General features: G+C 38.7%; 1 protein-coding gene across 1 annotated transcript in view; it reads left to right on the top strand.

Moving 5' to 3' along the window:
• ANKFN1 (ankyrin repeat and fibronectin type III domain containing 1) overlaps window positions 1-16,012 on the top strand; it is a 186,037-nt gene that overhangs the window by 91,420 nt on the left and 78,605 nt on the right. Inside the window, 1 exon segment of the mRNA XM_036757943.1 lies at window positions 424-514. Coding sequence (XP_036613838.1) covers window positions 424-514 — 91 coding nt within the window.

Here is a 16,012-nt window from a genome sequence, read left to right as displayed (position 1 = left end):
GTATCTACTTACAGGTTGCCAAATGTGTAGATAGATTCAAGTAGACCAACACTTGAGTAGGCAGACTTATCTATAGGCTCCATACATTTGATTCGCTCAAGGGTCAACAATCCCACCCCTGGGCCCCGAGATAAGATCAGCTGAGGACAGATCTCAACCCTATAGCTTGTGTTTTAAAAAAGGCAATAAAATGAACCTTGGGGGCATGGAGAGGGTGTGAATTTCCATTGATTAAAAGAAAAAGTGAATATTGAAAAAACTGCACACTTTCCACTGAGATTTTCCCTAATATTTAAACTCAATTCTTTGGTACATTTCCACTCAGATCCCTAAGGATGACAATGCACACTCTGTTACCACCAAGTCATTTTTGTGAAATAAAATGCCTGATGAATCTTTCTCTTTATTTCAATCCTTCTGCAGGGCCAACACTATTTTGTCCAAGTCTCGGCTTACAATATGAAAGGATGGGGACCAGCTCAGACCACAGCTCCTGTCTGTGCCGCTCCTTCTAGTAGGTGATGGTTTTGAAATCATGCCAGCTTTATTATCAGGCCTCCTGTTCCATCAGCATGGTTTTTATTGTCAATCCGTCCCTATCAGGCCTCTCACGAACAACCCCTATTGCCTAGGAGGAACATGACTGCCTTGGAGCTGGCATTGGAGGTAGCATGAAGGTCATGATTTGCATGTCTATGAGTCCCCCTCTACCAAGACTATCTGGTATAAACTGTAGGTCAGCATTGGGGTTTCACATTGATATCAAGACCCAGATCTGTTTATTAAGGGAACAGAACAATAAAAGCTGCTGCTTTATCAGGCATTGTCCCCAAGAGCTTTCTATTAATAGGATGTCTTTATATCTATGGCACAATGATAAATGATATTCATAACAAGAAAACTCAGGCTCCCAAATATATTTCACTCTTTCTTTTAAAAAAAATTATACTGTATCTAGTATATATGGTGACTCTCTATTAACAAGGATATGGAAGAAAGGAATAGAATGCCCATTCCCTGACAATACCAGATCATACATATTACTATATAATGAGAATTATTGATCTGAATTGATCAGAAAGGCAGAAAGAAATGTGGATTGTAAATAATGGTTGTTACCTATTTATTTGGAATGAGATTTTTTAAGTAAAGAACCTATCTTCAACATAATAAGACAATAGGGTATGACTTGGAATCATTGGATCTCATTTTAAATATTGGTTCTGCCATTTAATATCTGTGTGGCCTTGAACAAGATATCACATATCTCTGGGCCTTGTTTTCTCATATGTAAAATGAGGGGTTTGGATTAGATGTCCTTTAAGTCCCTGTCCAGTTTCTTACATATCTATGATCCTAAGAGTTAAAGCTGGAAGGTACTTCCAGCCACCCCCTCATTTTACAAACAAGAAAAATAAACCACAAAGAAGGCATAATTTGCCTGGGAAATCCCCGGGGAAGTAAGACACATAACTAGGATTCAAATCCAGGTCCTCTGATCCCAGTTTCAACTTTGTGAAAGTCATCTATATGGGCACTCCTTCCACTAAGGCTGACCATAACTCCATTCCTTAGGAACCAGGGAGATGGTAGGGTGCAAAGGAAAGAAAGGTGAACTTGGAGTCACACACTGAGTTTGCTGCTCACCACCACAATGATCTTGGGCAAGTTGCTTCAATTCCCTGGGCCTCAGTCTCTTCACCTGCAAAATGAGAGAGTTGGAATGGCTTTGAAGTCCCTTCCAGCTCTTGATCTGCGATCATTTGATTATAATGCTCACAAATTATTGTGGTTAATATATAGATATAGATGATATAGATACAGACATAGATATAGATATGATGTAGGCATAGGCATAGACATAGATATAGACATGGTGTAAACATAGGCAATGATATAGATATGGATATAGACAGATATAGATGCAGATGGAGATATGGATATAGTTATAGATAAAGATACAGCTATAGATAAGGATGTAGATAGAGACAGGCATAGACATAGATATGGATGTAAACAGAGACATAGGCATAGGTATAGATATGAATGTAGACTGAGACATAGGCATAGATATAGCTAAGGATGTAGACAGAGACATAGACATAGATATAGATATGGATGTAAACATAGACACAGGCATAGATATAGATATGGATGTAGACATAGACATGGGCATAGACATAGATATACATGGTGTAAATATAGGCAAAGATATAGATATGGATATAGACACAGATATAGATGCAGACATAGATATGGATATAGACATAGATAAAGATACAGCTATAGAAAAGGATGTAGACAGAGACATAGGTATAGTTGTAAATGTGGATGTAGACATAGACATAAGCATAGATATAGACATGGATATAGACAGACATAGTCATAGGCATACATATGGCTTGTAGACATAGATAGGTATAGATATAAATATGGATATAGACAGACATAGGTATAGATATGGATATAGACATGGACATGGAAACAGATATGGATATAGGTAATAGAGATAGAGATAAGGATAGGGATAGGGATAGGGATAGAGGTGATAATATATCACCCAAGAGTCAATCTTCTCACAATTAACCTCTATAAACTTGGCTACTCTGGACATAGGTTAATAGGATCATAGAATTAGAGGTGGAAAGGGCCTTAAAAGTTATTAAGTCCAACCCTCTCATTTTACAGATAAGGAAACTGAGGCTCAAGGAATTAAGTGACTTGTTCAGATACAATGAGCAAGTGTGAACGGATTCACACCCAGGTCTTCCTGCCTCTAAATCCAGGATTCTATCTACTATGCAGCACCATCTATCAGATGAGGCAACTTGTTGCCACCAAGAAATTCCAATGAACCAGACATCCCAGCCCATACTCAAAGTCTTTGTAGTTTAGCAAGGTATTCTAGAGTAGACAATCCACTAATGCTACATGGAGGCAATGGTGAAAGACTTGGGTGAAGAATGTCACGCTTTTTCATTTTGACATCTTGTAGTTCAAAATTTCTTCTTCAAAAAAAAATAGATGATAGATAGATAGATAGATAGATATGGAGCTGTTATGATTTAACACTTCTGAATAAATAACTAATTCTGAGCCAGTTAGGGCTCTGTGTCTACAGTGCCAAAATATCTGGGTAAAAAATTGAAAAGTCAGTCACCTGGATTTTGGCATCCAGTAGTCACCACCTATGGAGTAAAGCCTGATTTCATTCAACAAGCATTTAATAAGCATCTCCTATGGGCAAGGCTTTTGGTTACTTGCTGTTGTCGGGGATCCAAAAAAGTGTAAGAAGAGTTTGTATTTCAAAAATATCACATTTTTTCCTTTACTCCTTAAAAATCCTATTAAGCCAGGACCTGGTTAGTGTAAGGAAGACATTACTCTTTCTAGCCCCTAGGGCACCATTAGCTGGACTGTTCTTGCTGCCAGGCGCAAAAGAATGCCCCAAGGCCCAGAAGACTAAGTTCTCCTCCTGAATTGCCTGACTCACCCCCATCAGGGAAAATCTGGCTGATAATGTTAAACAACAGTATTTATTTATTTATGTTGGAAACGAGTGACATGGTTAAGGAGAAAAAAAATTCTTGCTCACATTCATTTAAATCAAGCATCTGTGAACTCATTTTTTAAAAATATGTCAATAACTGTATTTCAGTATATTTGGTTTCTAATATAATCCTATGTATTTCACTTTGTGCATTTAAAAGTATTTTTTTCTGAAAAGGAGTTCATAAGATTCACCAGACTGTGACAAAGGGATCCATGACAAAATAAAACATTATTAATTAATTAAATTTAAATTAAATTAAATTAATAATTAATTATATTATACTAATTATATTTTAAAATTAATTAATTAAAATTTAAGCATTATTATGATAGTAATAATAATAAAGAAGAAAATTTGTTGTACACAGTTATAAACTAATAATAATAATAATATTTATATAGCCCTTTCTATGTGGCAGGTTTATTATCTCATTCTATCTTTCCAACAACCCTAGGAGGTAGGTACCCTTATTATCCCCATTTTTCAGTTGAGAAAACTGAGGCAAGCAGAATTTAAGTGAATTTACCAGAGTCACATAACTAGTAAGTGTCTAAGATTTGAACTCACATCTTCCTGACTCCAGGTCCCAGTGCTCTATCTACAAACCTGTGCAGATGAGATTGATAAATATAGCAATTTGTGAAGAAGCTACAATTATGTGAAATGGGAATGCTCAGTGTGAAAGTACCCTCTGCTGAAGAAGAATGCCACCAGGCAATGGCTTAGCCAGTCAGTTCTAGGGAGTTGCCTGTGGCACATGAAGGTGAAAGAACTGGACCAAGGTTACGCAGCCGGTAAAGTGTCAGAGGCAAGATTCGAACCAATGTTCCCAATTCCATGCCAGACATTCTAAGTACTTCAAAATCTTATCACCTAAAATCAGCAGGGTACTGATGAAGCATCTTCCTGTGTGCCGTGCACTATGTGCATTAAGTACTAGAACCATCTAAGGCAAAAAAAAGATACCTTTGAAGTAGGGTATTTAAACAAATGTCCAGAAAGGGGAGAACCTCAAAATTAAATCTAGTTGCTATCTCAACTGGGAGTGAGTCAGGGTAGAATGTATGTCACATGCTAGTCAGACATCCTGAGGAATGAGGAATCTATCGGATTTTCAATCATACAGCATTTATCAGTGCAAGGTATTGAAGCAGCTAGGCACCTCAGGGGATAGAGCATCGGGCCTGAGGTCAGGAGGACCTGAGTTCAAACCCAATCTCAGACACATTAGCTGTGTGACTCTAGGCAAGTCATCTAACTTCTACTTCCTCAATTATAAAATGATGATAATAATAGTAGTATTTGGCTTGTACAATTTCATTTATTTAGTTGTTTATTTACTTATTTTGGCAGGAAATCAGTTTCAAGTGACTTGCCCAGGGTCACACCGCTAGTAAGTATCTGAAGCCAGATTTGAATTCAGGTTCTACTGACTCCAGGGCTGGAGCTCTATCCACTGCACCACCTAACTACCCTGTAGAGTTGTTTTAAGGATCAGATGAGATAATATTTGTAAGGCATTTAGCACAATTCCTGGTACGTAGTAGGTGCTGTATAAATGCTTATGTCCTTCCTTCTTCCTATACTGGGTGCTGGGGATACAAAGACAAAAAGAAGCATTTCTTGCCCTCGGGGAGCTTACATTTCCTGAGGAGGAAGACCTCCAAAGCTGATATTTCTGAATGCTTGCCATATCAATGGGAAAAATCTATTCCATTAATAGAGCATCACAATGAACTTGGCAAACAGGGCCCATGCCTTTATGATAAATTGAGACCACATTGATCTTGGCTTTAAAAGTGGAAAGAATGGCATATTTACTCACATGGTTTTCCTCTTTTATATTTCAGTTTTTACCATTTAAAAAAAGAGCTGGGGCAGGGAGTAAATGAAGAATAATGTTTGAGGATAGTTCTCTGACAGCAGTAAACTCTGATAGCTGCTTCAAAAGCATGATTTCCCAGGCTGTCATGGTTATCAGCAAGAACGGTATCTCCATAGGCTTTCGGAGCAAAGCTGAAGATGCAGTTTTAAAGTGGGGAGGAATCCTGGACCAAAATTGCAGGCTCACCTCTTCCAAACACTAGCTTGGACTGTGGGCAAATCCCTGCATGAAATGATGGGTTTTAGACTAGATGATATCCCTAAGATCACTCACATCTCTAACATTTGTAGTGTTGATGTCAGAGGACCTGGGTGTGACCTTGGGAGAGATCGAAATAAACCTCTTCTAAGACTCATTTCATCTCTCGTTCTCTAATTCTGTATCATTTCACTTCTCTGGGCCTCAGTTTCCTTATCTGTAAAAATGAGGAGGTTGGAGCAGTTGATCTCTGCCCATTCTGACATCTCATTCTCAGGTTAAACCCCAAAATGTGCCCATTTCATGATACAATAAATGCCTATAAGCAACCTTTTCAGAGAGGCAGGATGTCAGAGGGATTAGGGAACCAGCCTTAGGGTCAGGGAGACCTGGGTTCCAATCATGCATCTGACATGTAGAGGCAGCTGGGTGGCACAGTGGGCAGAGTGATGGCATCAGGATAGAGAAGACCTAAATTCAAATCCTGCCTTAGATGCATTAGCTGCGTTAATTCTGGGCAAGCCAGCTATCGTCTGTCAGCCTCAGGTCTCCCATCTGTAAAATGGGGACAGTAATAGCTCATATCTCCCAAGGCTATTGTGAGGATAAAATGAGATGATGCCTATAAAGAGTTTTGCAAACCTTAAAGTGCTATATCAATGCCAGCTATTTTATCATCATCATCATCATCATCATCATCATCATCATCATCATCATTATTATTATTATTATTATTATTATTATTATTATTATTCTTGGCTATGAGATGCTAGGCAAGTCATTTAATCTCTGAATGCCCCAGGACATTTTCTGTCTCTAAGTTGCAGAACAAGTACATCTATTCACCAAGAAGCATTTATTAAGCACCTACTATGTACTATGCAGTCAACAGCATCTACTAAATATTTATTAAACCCTCACTGTTTCAGGCACAATGCTAAGCTTTGAGAAATCAAAACATGATCCCTGCCCTAAAGGAGCTTACCTTCTAAATGGGAAGTAACGTATAAATAACTAGGGGTATACAGGCTATGATAGAGAGTAGGTAGAAGGCAGTTTGCCAAGGGGCTGCATTAGCAGCTGGCAGGACATGGAAAAGCATCCAGCAGAAGGTGGGATTTGAGCATATAAGTACTGAAGAAAGCCAAGGAAGAGCTAAGAGGGAGGTAAGAGGTAAGAGCGAGGCTTTCAGTACGTTCTGTGACATGGTCAGACCTCTATTTTAGAAAAATCTCTTTGGCAACTGAATAAGAGACAATGGATTGAAATGAGGAAAGATGTGAGGAAGGGAAACCAATTAGAAGGTTTCTCTGAGATTATTTGTAGGCATTTATTGTATCATGAAATATGTTTATTTTGGGGTCTAACCTGAGAATGAGAAGATGTCAGAATGGGCAGAGATCAACTACTCCAACTTTACAGGTAGGGAAACTGAGGCCCAGAGAGGTGAAAGAATACAGAAGCACAGAACTAAAGATGGGATGAATATTAGAAGAAGAATGATAAGATTGACCAAGTAGGTGGTAGCTGTATGGGTGGAAGGGAAGGGAATTTATGTAAGAAATGTACAGGTTAAAAACAAGACTTGGGTATGAATTGATTCAATGTGGACTATGCGGATTCAGTGATGGTGAGGAATTGAGGATGACATTGAGGTTGTAAGTCTGGATGACTGAGAAGGTTGGCGATGCCCTCAACAGTAAAAGTTTTGAAGAAGACAGTGTTTAGGAAGGAAATATCGTGAGTTTGGTTGGGGAACCAGAGAATGGGGAAAAGAAGAAGGAATCTCATTATCGAGGTATGGCCACAGAAGAGAGGAAGCAGTTACCATTTGGTAGCTTCCTCTTTTTACTGTTCTTACTAAGTAGGTGCTAAGCTTAGCTCAGTTGTTTCTACCCTGCTGAGGAAAAACAAGTATTGTCAGCACCCTCTAAATTTTAGCCCTCTGAAGAAAAATTCTAGTGTCCCCACCCTAGTTATAGCTCTGCTCCAGAAAAGTCATGAATCTGGAAGTAAGAGGGAAAAGTCTCTCAACAAATCCATTAGCAGAAAGAATCCTTGAGCCTGTTTGTTCTATTTTACAAATAATTCTATCAAGCTTGCTCACCTGGTTTCTTGGCACACAGAAGGTTCAAAAAAGATGAATGAGAAAGAGGTAAGTACTATACCAGAGACAGGCACACCAAACACAACAAGAAGTGGCAGATGGCAGCTTGACAGCAAGGAAGGAGACAGAAATGATATTATGTCACAGCATAGCACAATAATTAATGTTCCAAATGATGACCCTGAGTCATCAAGGAAAAGTTAAATTATGTTCAGTATTCTTTGCTTAAGAAGGCAGGAGAAAGAAGGAAAGGAAGAAAGGAAAGAAGGAAGGAAGGATGGATGTATGGATGGATGGATAGAATTAAGGAAGGAAGGAAGGGAGGGAGGGAGGGAGGAAGAGAAAGAGGATGGAAGGAGAGACAGAGAGAGAGAGAAAGGGAGGGGGGGGGAGAGAGAGAGAGAGAGAGAGAGAGAGAGAGAGAGAGAGAGAGAGAGAGTAAATAAACAATCCCTGTTTTCAAGGAGTTTATATTTTGTCAGGAGAGATAACTTGTACATATGAGGAGAATAAAAATATGCAGAATAAGTACCAAAGAAATACAATATCAGATGTTAGAAGAAACCAGAGTCCAGAGGCAACTTAGGAGGTGACTGTAAATCTTTGGGTGAGCGATAAGGAGGGCTTTTCACATCTGCTATCACAGAATTTCATATACAGTCCTGTTGGTGAGTATTATTTAACCCCTTATCAGCTGGAGGGGTCTCCACACTTTGGAGCTCCCAGTTGAAAAAAAGGGCAGTCTATAAGATCCCAGCTGTGAGGACAAATTAAAGATGCTGTCCAATAAGCATGTTTTAAAGGTTAAGACTCTCCCAGAGGACAGACAGGCATTTTTCTCAAAGGTCTTAGAGGCATACTCTACCTGACCATTTTTTAAGGAGGGGTGGGGTGGGGAAGCAGTGAAAGAGTTAAAAGAAGCAGGGGCGCAGGAGACGAGAGAACATTAGAAAATACCTAATAACCCTGCTGTTAGGAGTTGGAGAGGAGGGTTGGGGGAGTGACACAGCCTCCTTTAAGAAGTTATTTTATCACCAAGTATGGTGGCGCATGCCTGTAATCACTACTACTGGAAAGGCTGAGACCAGTGGATCCCTTGAGCTCAGGAGTTCTGAGCTACAAAAGGACTAAACTGATCCATTGAAGTCCATCTAAGTTCAGCCCCAATTTGGTGAGCCTCCAAAGTCGGAGCGGGGGGCACCAGGCTTCCTAAGGATGGGTGAACTGACCCAAGTTGGAAATGGAGCAGGTTAAAGCTTTCAGGATGATTGAAAAGTAGCCATGGCCCAGGAGACTCGGTCTTCCTCCCTCCCTCCTCCCCTCCAAAAAAAGGAGGGGGAGGGGAGAGAAGTTATCCTACTGTTTATGTACGTTTGTTTCTTGTAGGTTTTGGAAGCTGCCACTCATTTTCTCCACAGAGCACAAAATCAAGCAGGGAAATGGCATGTCTCTGGTAAATTGGAAACCCGGAGCTGCTTACCTTGAAAGTCTAGTGCAGGCATTTCTTCTTGGGAAGCTGGCAAAAGCATGAGTTGGGGATGCTGCAGCCTTAAGATTCTATTCAATAAGAGCCCTTCTTCATTCAATAGCTACTTACTAAGTGTAAGTGCTTCCTATGGGCCAGATACTCTGCTAGGCACTGGCTATTCAGAAAGGAAAAAAAGAAAAAAAAACAACTCTGGAGGCATTTACATTCTACTTGGAGGAAAAGAGACAAAATGAACACAGAAAAGTAAATACAAAATATATTTTTAAACAAAATCCTGCCTACCACTGAGGAAAGTCTCTTGTAGGAGATGGCACTTCATCCGTGCCTTAACTGGAGCCAGGGATTCTAAAAGGCAGAAAAGAAAGAGAACCTTCCAAGTAAAGGGAAAAGTCTGAGCAAAGGCATGGAGGTGGGAAATGAAATGATGTGTACCAGGAATAACAGGTAGGCTGATAGAGTGTTCAGGGAGAAGAGAAGGAAATCAGTCTGTAAAGATAGGCTGGACTCTGGAGGGAGAGCATATGGGGTTTTAAATTTGAAAGACAATACGTGACCACTAAAGCTTCTTGAATAGGATACATGCGTGGCCAGATCTGTGCTTTAAAATATCAATTTTATAAAGAATGGTTTGGAAAAAGAGATGCTGAAGGCAGGCAGAGCAATTAGATGATTGAATAGTTCACGCAAGCTGCAATGAGGGCCTGAACCAGGATGGTGTTGGAGGAGTAGAAAGAAGAAGTTAGATGTAAGAAGTGTATGTTCTAGTGCCTTTAAAAATATAGGGTGTCTCAAAAGTCTTAGTGCAGGTTTAAGCTTTAATAGCTAAAAACAGCCTTAAGACTTTTGGGACAACCTACATATATGGTGCTTGAGCCATGGACTTGCTAGAGGACCTAAATACAGCCCAATCTCACCGAGCTTAAGCCTATAGAATCTTGATGCTGGCCTGTCAGAGCAGCAACTGGGGATGGAGCAAGCCACCATTCATCGCTGTTCCAGGAGCTGGGGTGAGGTAGTGAACACCTGGGAACACTCAGAAGAATAACAGGAGACCAGACCACATCGAGGACTGAGGGCCTTACAAGAGGCCTGAGACCTGTGTGATTCTCAAACATCCAATCGGGACATGTCAGAGCCACAGCCATAGCAGAGAAGTGTAACCAGCTCCTGGGTGGGAATTGTGCAAGGGCAAAGACACAGTGTTGGGGTGAGGCCAACATTCACATGGGGCTACCAGGAAAGGAGACAGAAGCTAGTAATCACAGCAGATGGAAGAGCCCAGACCCAGTCACCCCATGTAGAACTACAGCAGCAGCATCCAGATGATAGGGAGTACAAAGCTAAACAGTTAAGGCTCAGATGAAGTGCCATCTCCTACAGAAGAGCTTTCCTCAATGGTAGGTAGGGCTTTCCCTCATTCCCATTTAAAAATTATATTTTGTATTTACTTTTCTGTGTTCAATTTGTCTTCTTTCCTCCAAGTAGAATGTAAATGCCTCCAGAGTTGTTTTTTTTTTTACTTTTTGAATCGCCAGTGCCTAACAGAGTATCTGGCCCATAGGAAGCACTTACACTTAGTAAGTAGCTATTGAATGAAGAAGGGCTCTTATTGAATAGAATCTTAAGGCTGCAGCATCCCCAACTCATGCTTTTGCCAGTTTCCCAATGAGAAATGCCTGCACTAGACTTTCAAGGTAAGCAGCTCCAGGTTTCTAATTTACCAGAGACATGCCATTTCTCTACTTAATTTTGTGCTCTGTGGAGAAAATGAGTGGCAGCTTCCAAAACCTACAAGAAACAAACGAACATGAAACAGACTGAACACCCAACCCAAGACTAAAGGAGGAGATGGAGTCTAACACAAAGTCACAATCCAGAAACTGAACCTGGAGATAGGAACAAATTGAATAAAGAAATAGAAGACAATGAAGAATACTGTCGATTAAGAAAACCCCAAGGAGTTAACCCAGAAGAAAAGAGTTACTCCACAAAAAGTATTTAGAGAGCCTCAGAGAAAAAAATGCCCCTGCTTCAATGATGCCGGGGTGGATAGAAGAAATGGCGTAAGAAATGGGAAATGAAATTAGAGCTCACAAGGGAAAAACTGGGGGGAGAATAAATAGTTTAGAATAGCAGGTTAAAAACACTGCTCAACTAATAAAGCCTCTGAAAAATACAATGGAACAGACAACTCAGTGATTTCATGAGGTAATAAGAAACAATAGAATAAAGTTTTTTAAAACTGGAAAAAGTAAAAAAAAGTGCATAAGGCATACATAAGGCATCCACTATCAAAAGCAACAGACCTGAAAAAATAGGTAAAAGAGAGATAATTTAAGAATTATCAGATTCCCTAAAAACCATGACCAAGCAAAAAAAACTTGAATTTCAATAAATCACAAAAGTAAACTACTCACATCTATTACAATTAAAGGGCAATGTAAAGATAGAAAGAAACCACCCATCACTTCTTGAAAGAAAACCTTAATTAAAACCACCAGGGGTGTCATAGTCAAATCTCAACACTTTTAAGTCAAAGGAAAAAAAAATACTGCAAGTAACCAGAGAGAAATATTTCAAATACCAAAGAACCACAGTTAGGATCATACAAGACTTTGCTGCAATGACAGTAAATGAGAGAAAATATTGTAGTATGATATTCCAAAAGGTAAAGGCTTGAAAACAAGAATAACTTACCCTATAAAACCGAGTATAAACTTACAAGAGAAAAAAATAACTTTGACAGAATAAAAAACCTTGAGACATTCCTGATGAAAAAATAAGAGCCGAGTAGAATCTTTGAAACATGAAAAAGGAAGCAACAAAAAAAACTTAGATAAATATATATGTGTGTGTGTATGTGTATATATATATATGTGTGTGTGTATATATATGTATATACACACACACACACATATATATATACATATATATGTATATATGTGTGTGTGTATATATATATACATATATATATATATATATATATAGCAGTTGGATGAAGCTAAATGAGGTTAAGGTGTTTAAATTCTAACTGGGGGAAGAAACAAGTATCTTTTCAGAATTCCACTGTCTCCAAAGGTCATAAAAAGAGTTAAGAAAGACACAGAGCTTGGACATGATTTTGTTCTATTTCACTTGTTTTAAAAGAGGGGGGAAATGGAAGAGAATAGGTATAAGGAAGGAAAAAAGAGGGAGAAGGGGAAGGAACTTAGTGTTTCTCATATGTGGGGTGTTTGACAAGAGAATGCAAGCATGGAAGTAAAGGGTGGGAGTGAGACCCTCATAAACTTCATTTTTATCTGAATCAGACAAAGATGAATCAAATGCATATATATGTCCATGCATACACATGCACACACAGTTTGATGTAGAAATACATTAAGTTCAAAAGGGAAATATATGGGCATAAGGGGAGTGAGGTTCAAAAGGGTGGATAGAATCAGAAAGAGGATAGTCACAAACAAAACAGTCTTCAGCTTTGGAGTTGAATCATAAAATAAGGATAAGAAAGAGAAAGAAAGAAAGAAAGAAAGAAAGAAAGAAAGAAAGAAAGAAAGAGAAAGAAAGAAAGAAAGAAAGAAAGAAAGAAAGAAAGAAAGAAAGAAAGAAAGAAAGAAAGAAAGAAAGAAAGAAAGAAAGAAAGAAAGAAAGAAAGAAAGAAAGAAAGAAAGAAAGAAAGAAAGGAAGGAAGGAAGGAAGGAAAGAAGGAAGGAAGAAAAAGAAAGGGAGGAAAGAAGGAAGGGAGGAAGGAAGGAAGAAGGAAGGAAGAAAGAAAGAAAGAGAGGAGGGAGGAAGGAAGAAAGGAAAGAAGGAAGGAAGAAAGAAAGAAAGAAAGAAAGAAAGAAAGAAAGAAAGAAAGAAAGAAAGAAAGAGGAAAGAAGGAAAGAAAGAAAGAAGAAGAAAAGAAAGAAAAAGAGAAAGGAGGAAGGGAGGGAAGAAGGGAGGGAGGAAAGAGGAAAGGGAGGAAGGAAGAAAGAAAGAAGGAGGGAAGAAGAAAGGAAGGAAGGAAAGAAAGAAAGAAAGAAAAAAAAGAAAGGAAGGAAGGAAGAAAAAGAAAAAGAAGGAGAGAAAGAAGGAAAGAAAGAAACAAAGAAATGAAGGAAGGAAGGAAGAGAAAGAAAGAGAAAGAAAGGAAGGAAGGAAGAAAGAAAGAAAAAGAAAGAAAAGAAAGAAAGAAAGGAAAGGAACGAAGGAAAGAGTAATAATCAGTAATTGGATCATGGTTTAGGTGAAAACAGGCTGAATCACCATCTCACACCCATGGCAGTTGTTGAAGTGGCAATGAGGAAACAGGCACACTAATGTACTGTTGATGAAGACGTAAAGTGATCCAACCATTCTGGAAATAAATTTGGAACTATACACAAAATGTCACTAAACTGTGCACACCTTTTGGCCCAGTGATAACACTCTTAACCATATTAACAACCCCTGCCCTTCTTGCTGCAAAGAGAGTAAAAGAAGAAGGAAAGGACCTATTTAAAAAACATAGCACTTTTGTCTTAGCATGTAAGCAGAAACAAAGAAGGTATCCATCAATTAGGGAATAGTTTAGCAAATTATGGTAGGTGAATATAATGGAATATAATGATGCCATAAGAAATGACAAAAGAGAGAGATTCATTGAAACATGGGAATTACTGCAATGTTGTAAAGGAAAATAACTTTGCAGATTTAAGAACTCTGATCAATGTAATGATGAAACTGATATTAAATCATGATTCCCACTTACTATCAGAGAGGTGATGGACTAAAGATACAAGATGAAACATACATTTTCAGATGCAAATATGTAGATTTATTTTGGTCTACTAGTCTTGGCTATTTTTTATGAGAGAACTTTTTTGGAGAGGAGAGAGTTATGAAGGGGAGTGTGAGGGGTTATGATCTTTAAAAAAGGAAGAAAAGAAAGAAATGAGAGTCAATGAAATATTTAAAAATACACATAGGAGAGCATAAGGAAGTACAGAAGGGGACACAGACATACAGAGCTGTGTAGGTATCAAAGTATTAGATTTAATGACATACTTTTAAAAACAAGCTCCATGTACTAGAAATTCATGTTAATATACAATCATCTTTTTCTGTTTTCTTTGTATATTGATATGTTCTTGTTTATTGATGTTTGTCAAATTCATATGTAATAGGGGACTCGGCAATAAGCCCAGTCTTTATGTTCCCACTCAGATGGCTGATGCAATTCCCACAAAGTCTTTGGGGTAGACACAGACATTCTATGCAGGCTCATATGAACTGAGTTTATTGGTCAGTCCCACATTACATATAAAAAAAGACATCTTGCTCTGCCACTTATTAGCTATGTGACTTGGGCAAATCACTTATCCTGTCTGGGCCTCAGTTTCTTCATCTGCTAGGCTCTAAGGTACCTGTGGCTCAAAACCTAATCTATGATATTATGACTTGAGGAACAGTAAGAGACAGGCAAAAAAATTCTGATAAATATACCCTCAATTAGCATGGGAAAGAGTATATTTCACATTCCCATGAGTGATTTTTCTCTCCCATCAGATATTCAGTTTTCTGAATGCTCCATGTGCTGGGGTTGAGATATATCTTTCTTTCAGACACATTCCTCCCAGGCACCCCATTAAAACAAGGTCTCCCTGCACAGGGTGGAGACTGCTCTCCCTGTAGACCAGCCAAGGAATGAAGCTAGAAAACTTTCAATGAGAGTGAACTTTGTCCTTCTAGCTAATGGGCAAGGCTGAAATCTCATCATTTAAGACTAATTGCTGTGAATATTCCCTATCATTCTGAAGGTCCAATTAAAAAAGTTCTGGCTCTATTTAGAAACAGAGCATGAAATTGTGAGCATCAGATTTTTCAGTATTTCGATATTTATTATGGGATCGTGTATTCTAACATGACAGAGTAATTGGAAATTCTGTAATATGTTCCAGCTCACTATTAAAGTGTTTAGTTGTTTTTTTAAAAAGGTCTTAATGTGTTTTTATAGACTTATGTTATATGGTACCCTCCATAATATGAGAAAAGGACCCAGACAGACTTGTCTGAGTTATGATCAGGAAAGACCTAATATCACAGGCAAATGTAAGCTTTGCATTGTGTTAGAACGTAAGTATCTCATTACAAGAACAGTGAACTGTATTATGTAGAACAATATGGGCTTTTCCTCCCACACTGAGTCGGTTCCTTGTCAGGTTTACGGATTTCTGTAATATATTTCCAATTTTCTCCCTCATCCCTGAAGTCTCCTGTTTTATGTAGGAGTCAAAGGCTTCCAAACATCTCTGAGAAAACTCATTCTTTCCAAAACTCTTGGCATAGTGTAGAACACTCACTTTGGTCTCCTATTTTTGCATTTGCCTCTTTTTTTTTTTATAAAAGTATCATAAAAGTCATGAGAGGAAGCTGGCTCCTGATGTAACCATGCTCCCTGCCACAGCGGGCTGGCTGCATCATATCTCTCCACACTTTGAGGGGAACGTTGGTTTTCGCAATGGAACTTTTTGGCCTTTATAGGGTGATAAGATCATTTAGCCTCCTGGGAGTCTGACCAGAGAAAGCAATATTGGCTGCCTATCTTCATTTGGTTTATCACTTAAAAAAAAACCATGGAATGGACTTTGGAGAAAAATCATCCCTTTGAGAATGGGAAAGGAATGGCAATTTTTCTCTCTTTATGCATATGTCAAGGATCATTGAATGAGGGAATGAATGAAAAGCATGTATGGCTCACTATGCGCTAAGTACTGTCAAAGGCCAAGGTTTTTCTAGGTGGATAAAGAAACAATGAGG

Source organism: Trichosurus vulpecula, chromosome 4 (genome assembly GCF_011100635.1).
Source record: "Trichosurus vulpecula isolate mTriVul1 chromosome 4, mTriVul1.pri, whole genome shotgun sequence".
Lineage (NCBI taxonomy): Eukaryota > Metazoa > Chordata > Mammalia > Diprotodontia > Phalangeridae > Trichosurus > Trichosurus vulpecula.
The sequence above is the reverse complement of the archived record's forward strand: the minus strand, read 5'-3'. Positions and strand labels throughout refer to the sequence as shown.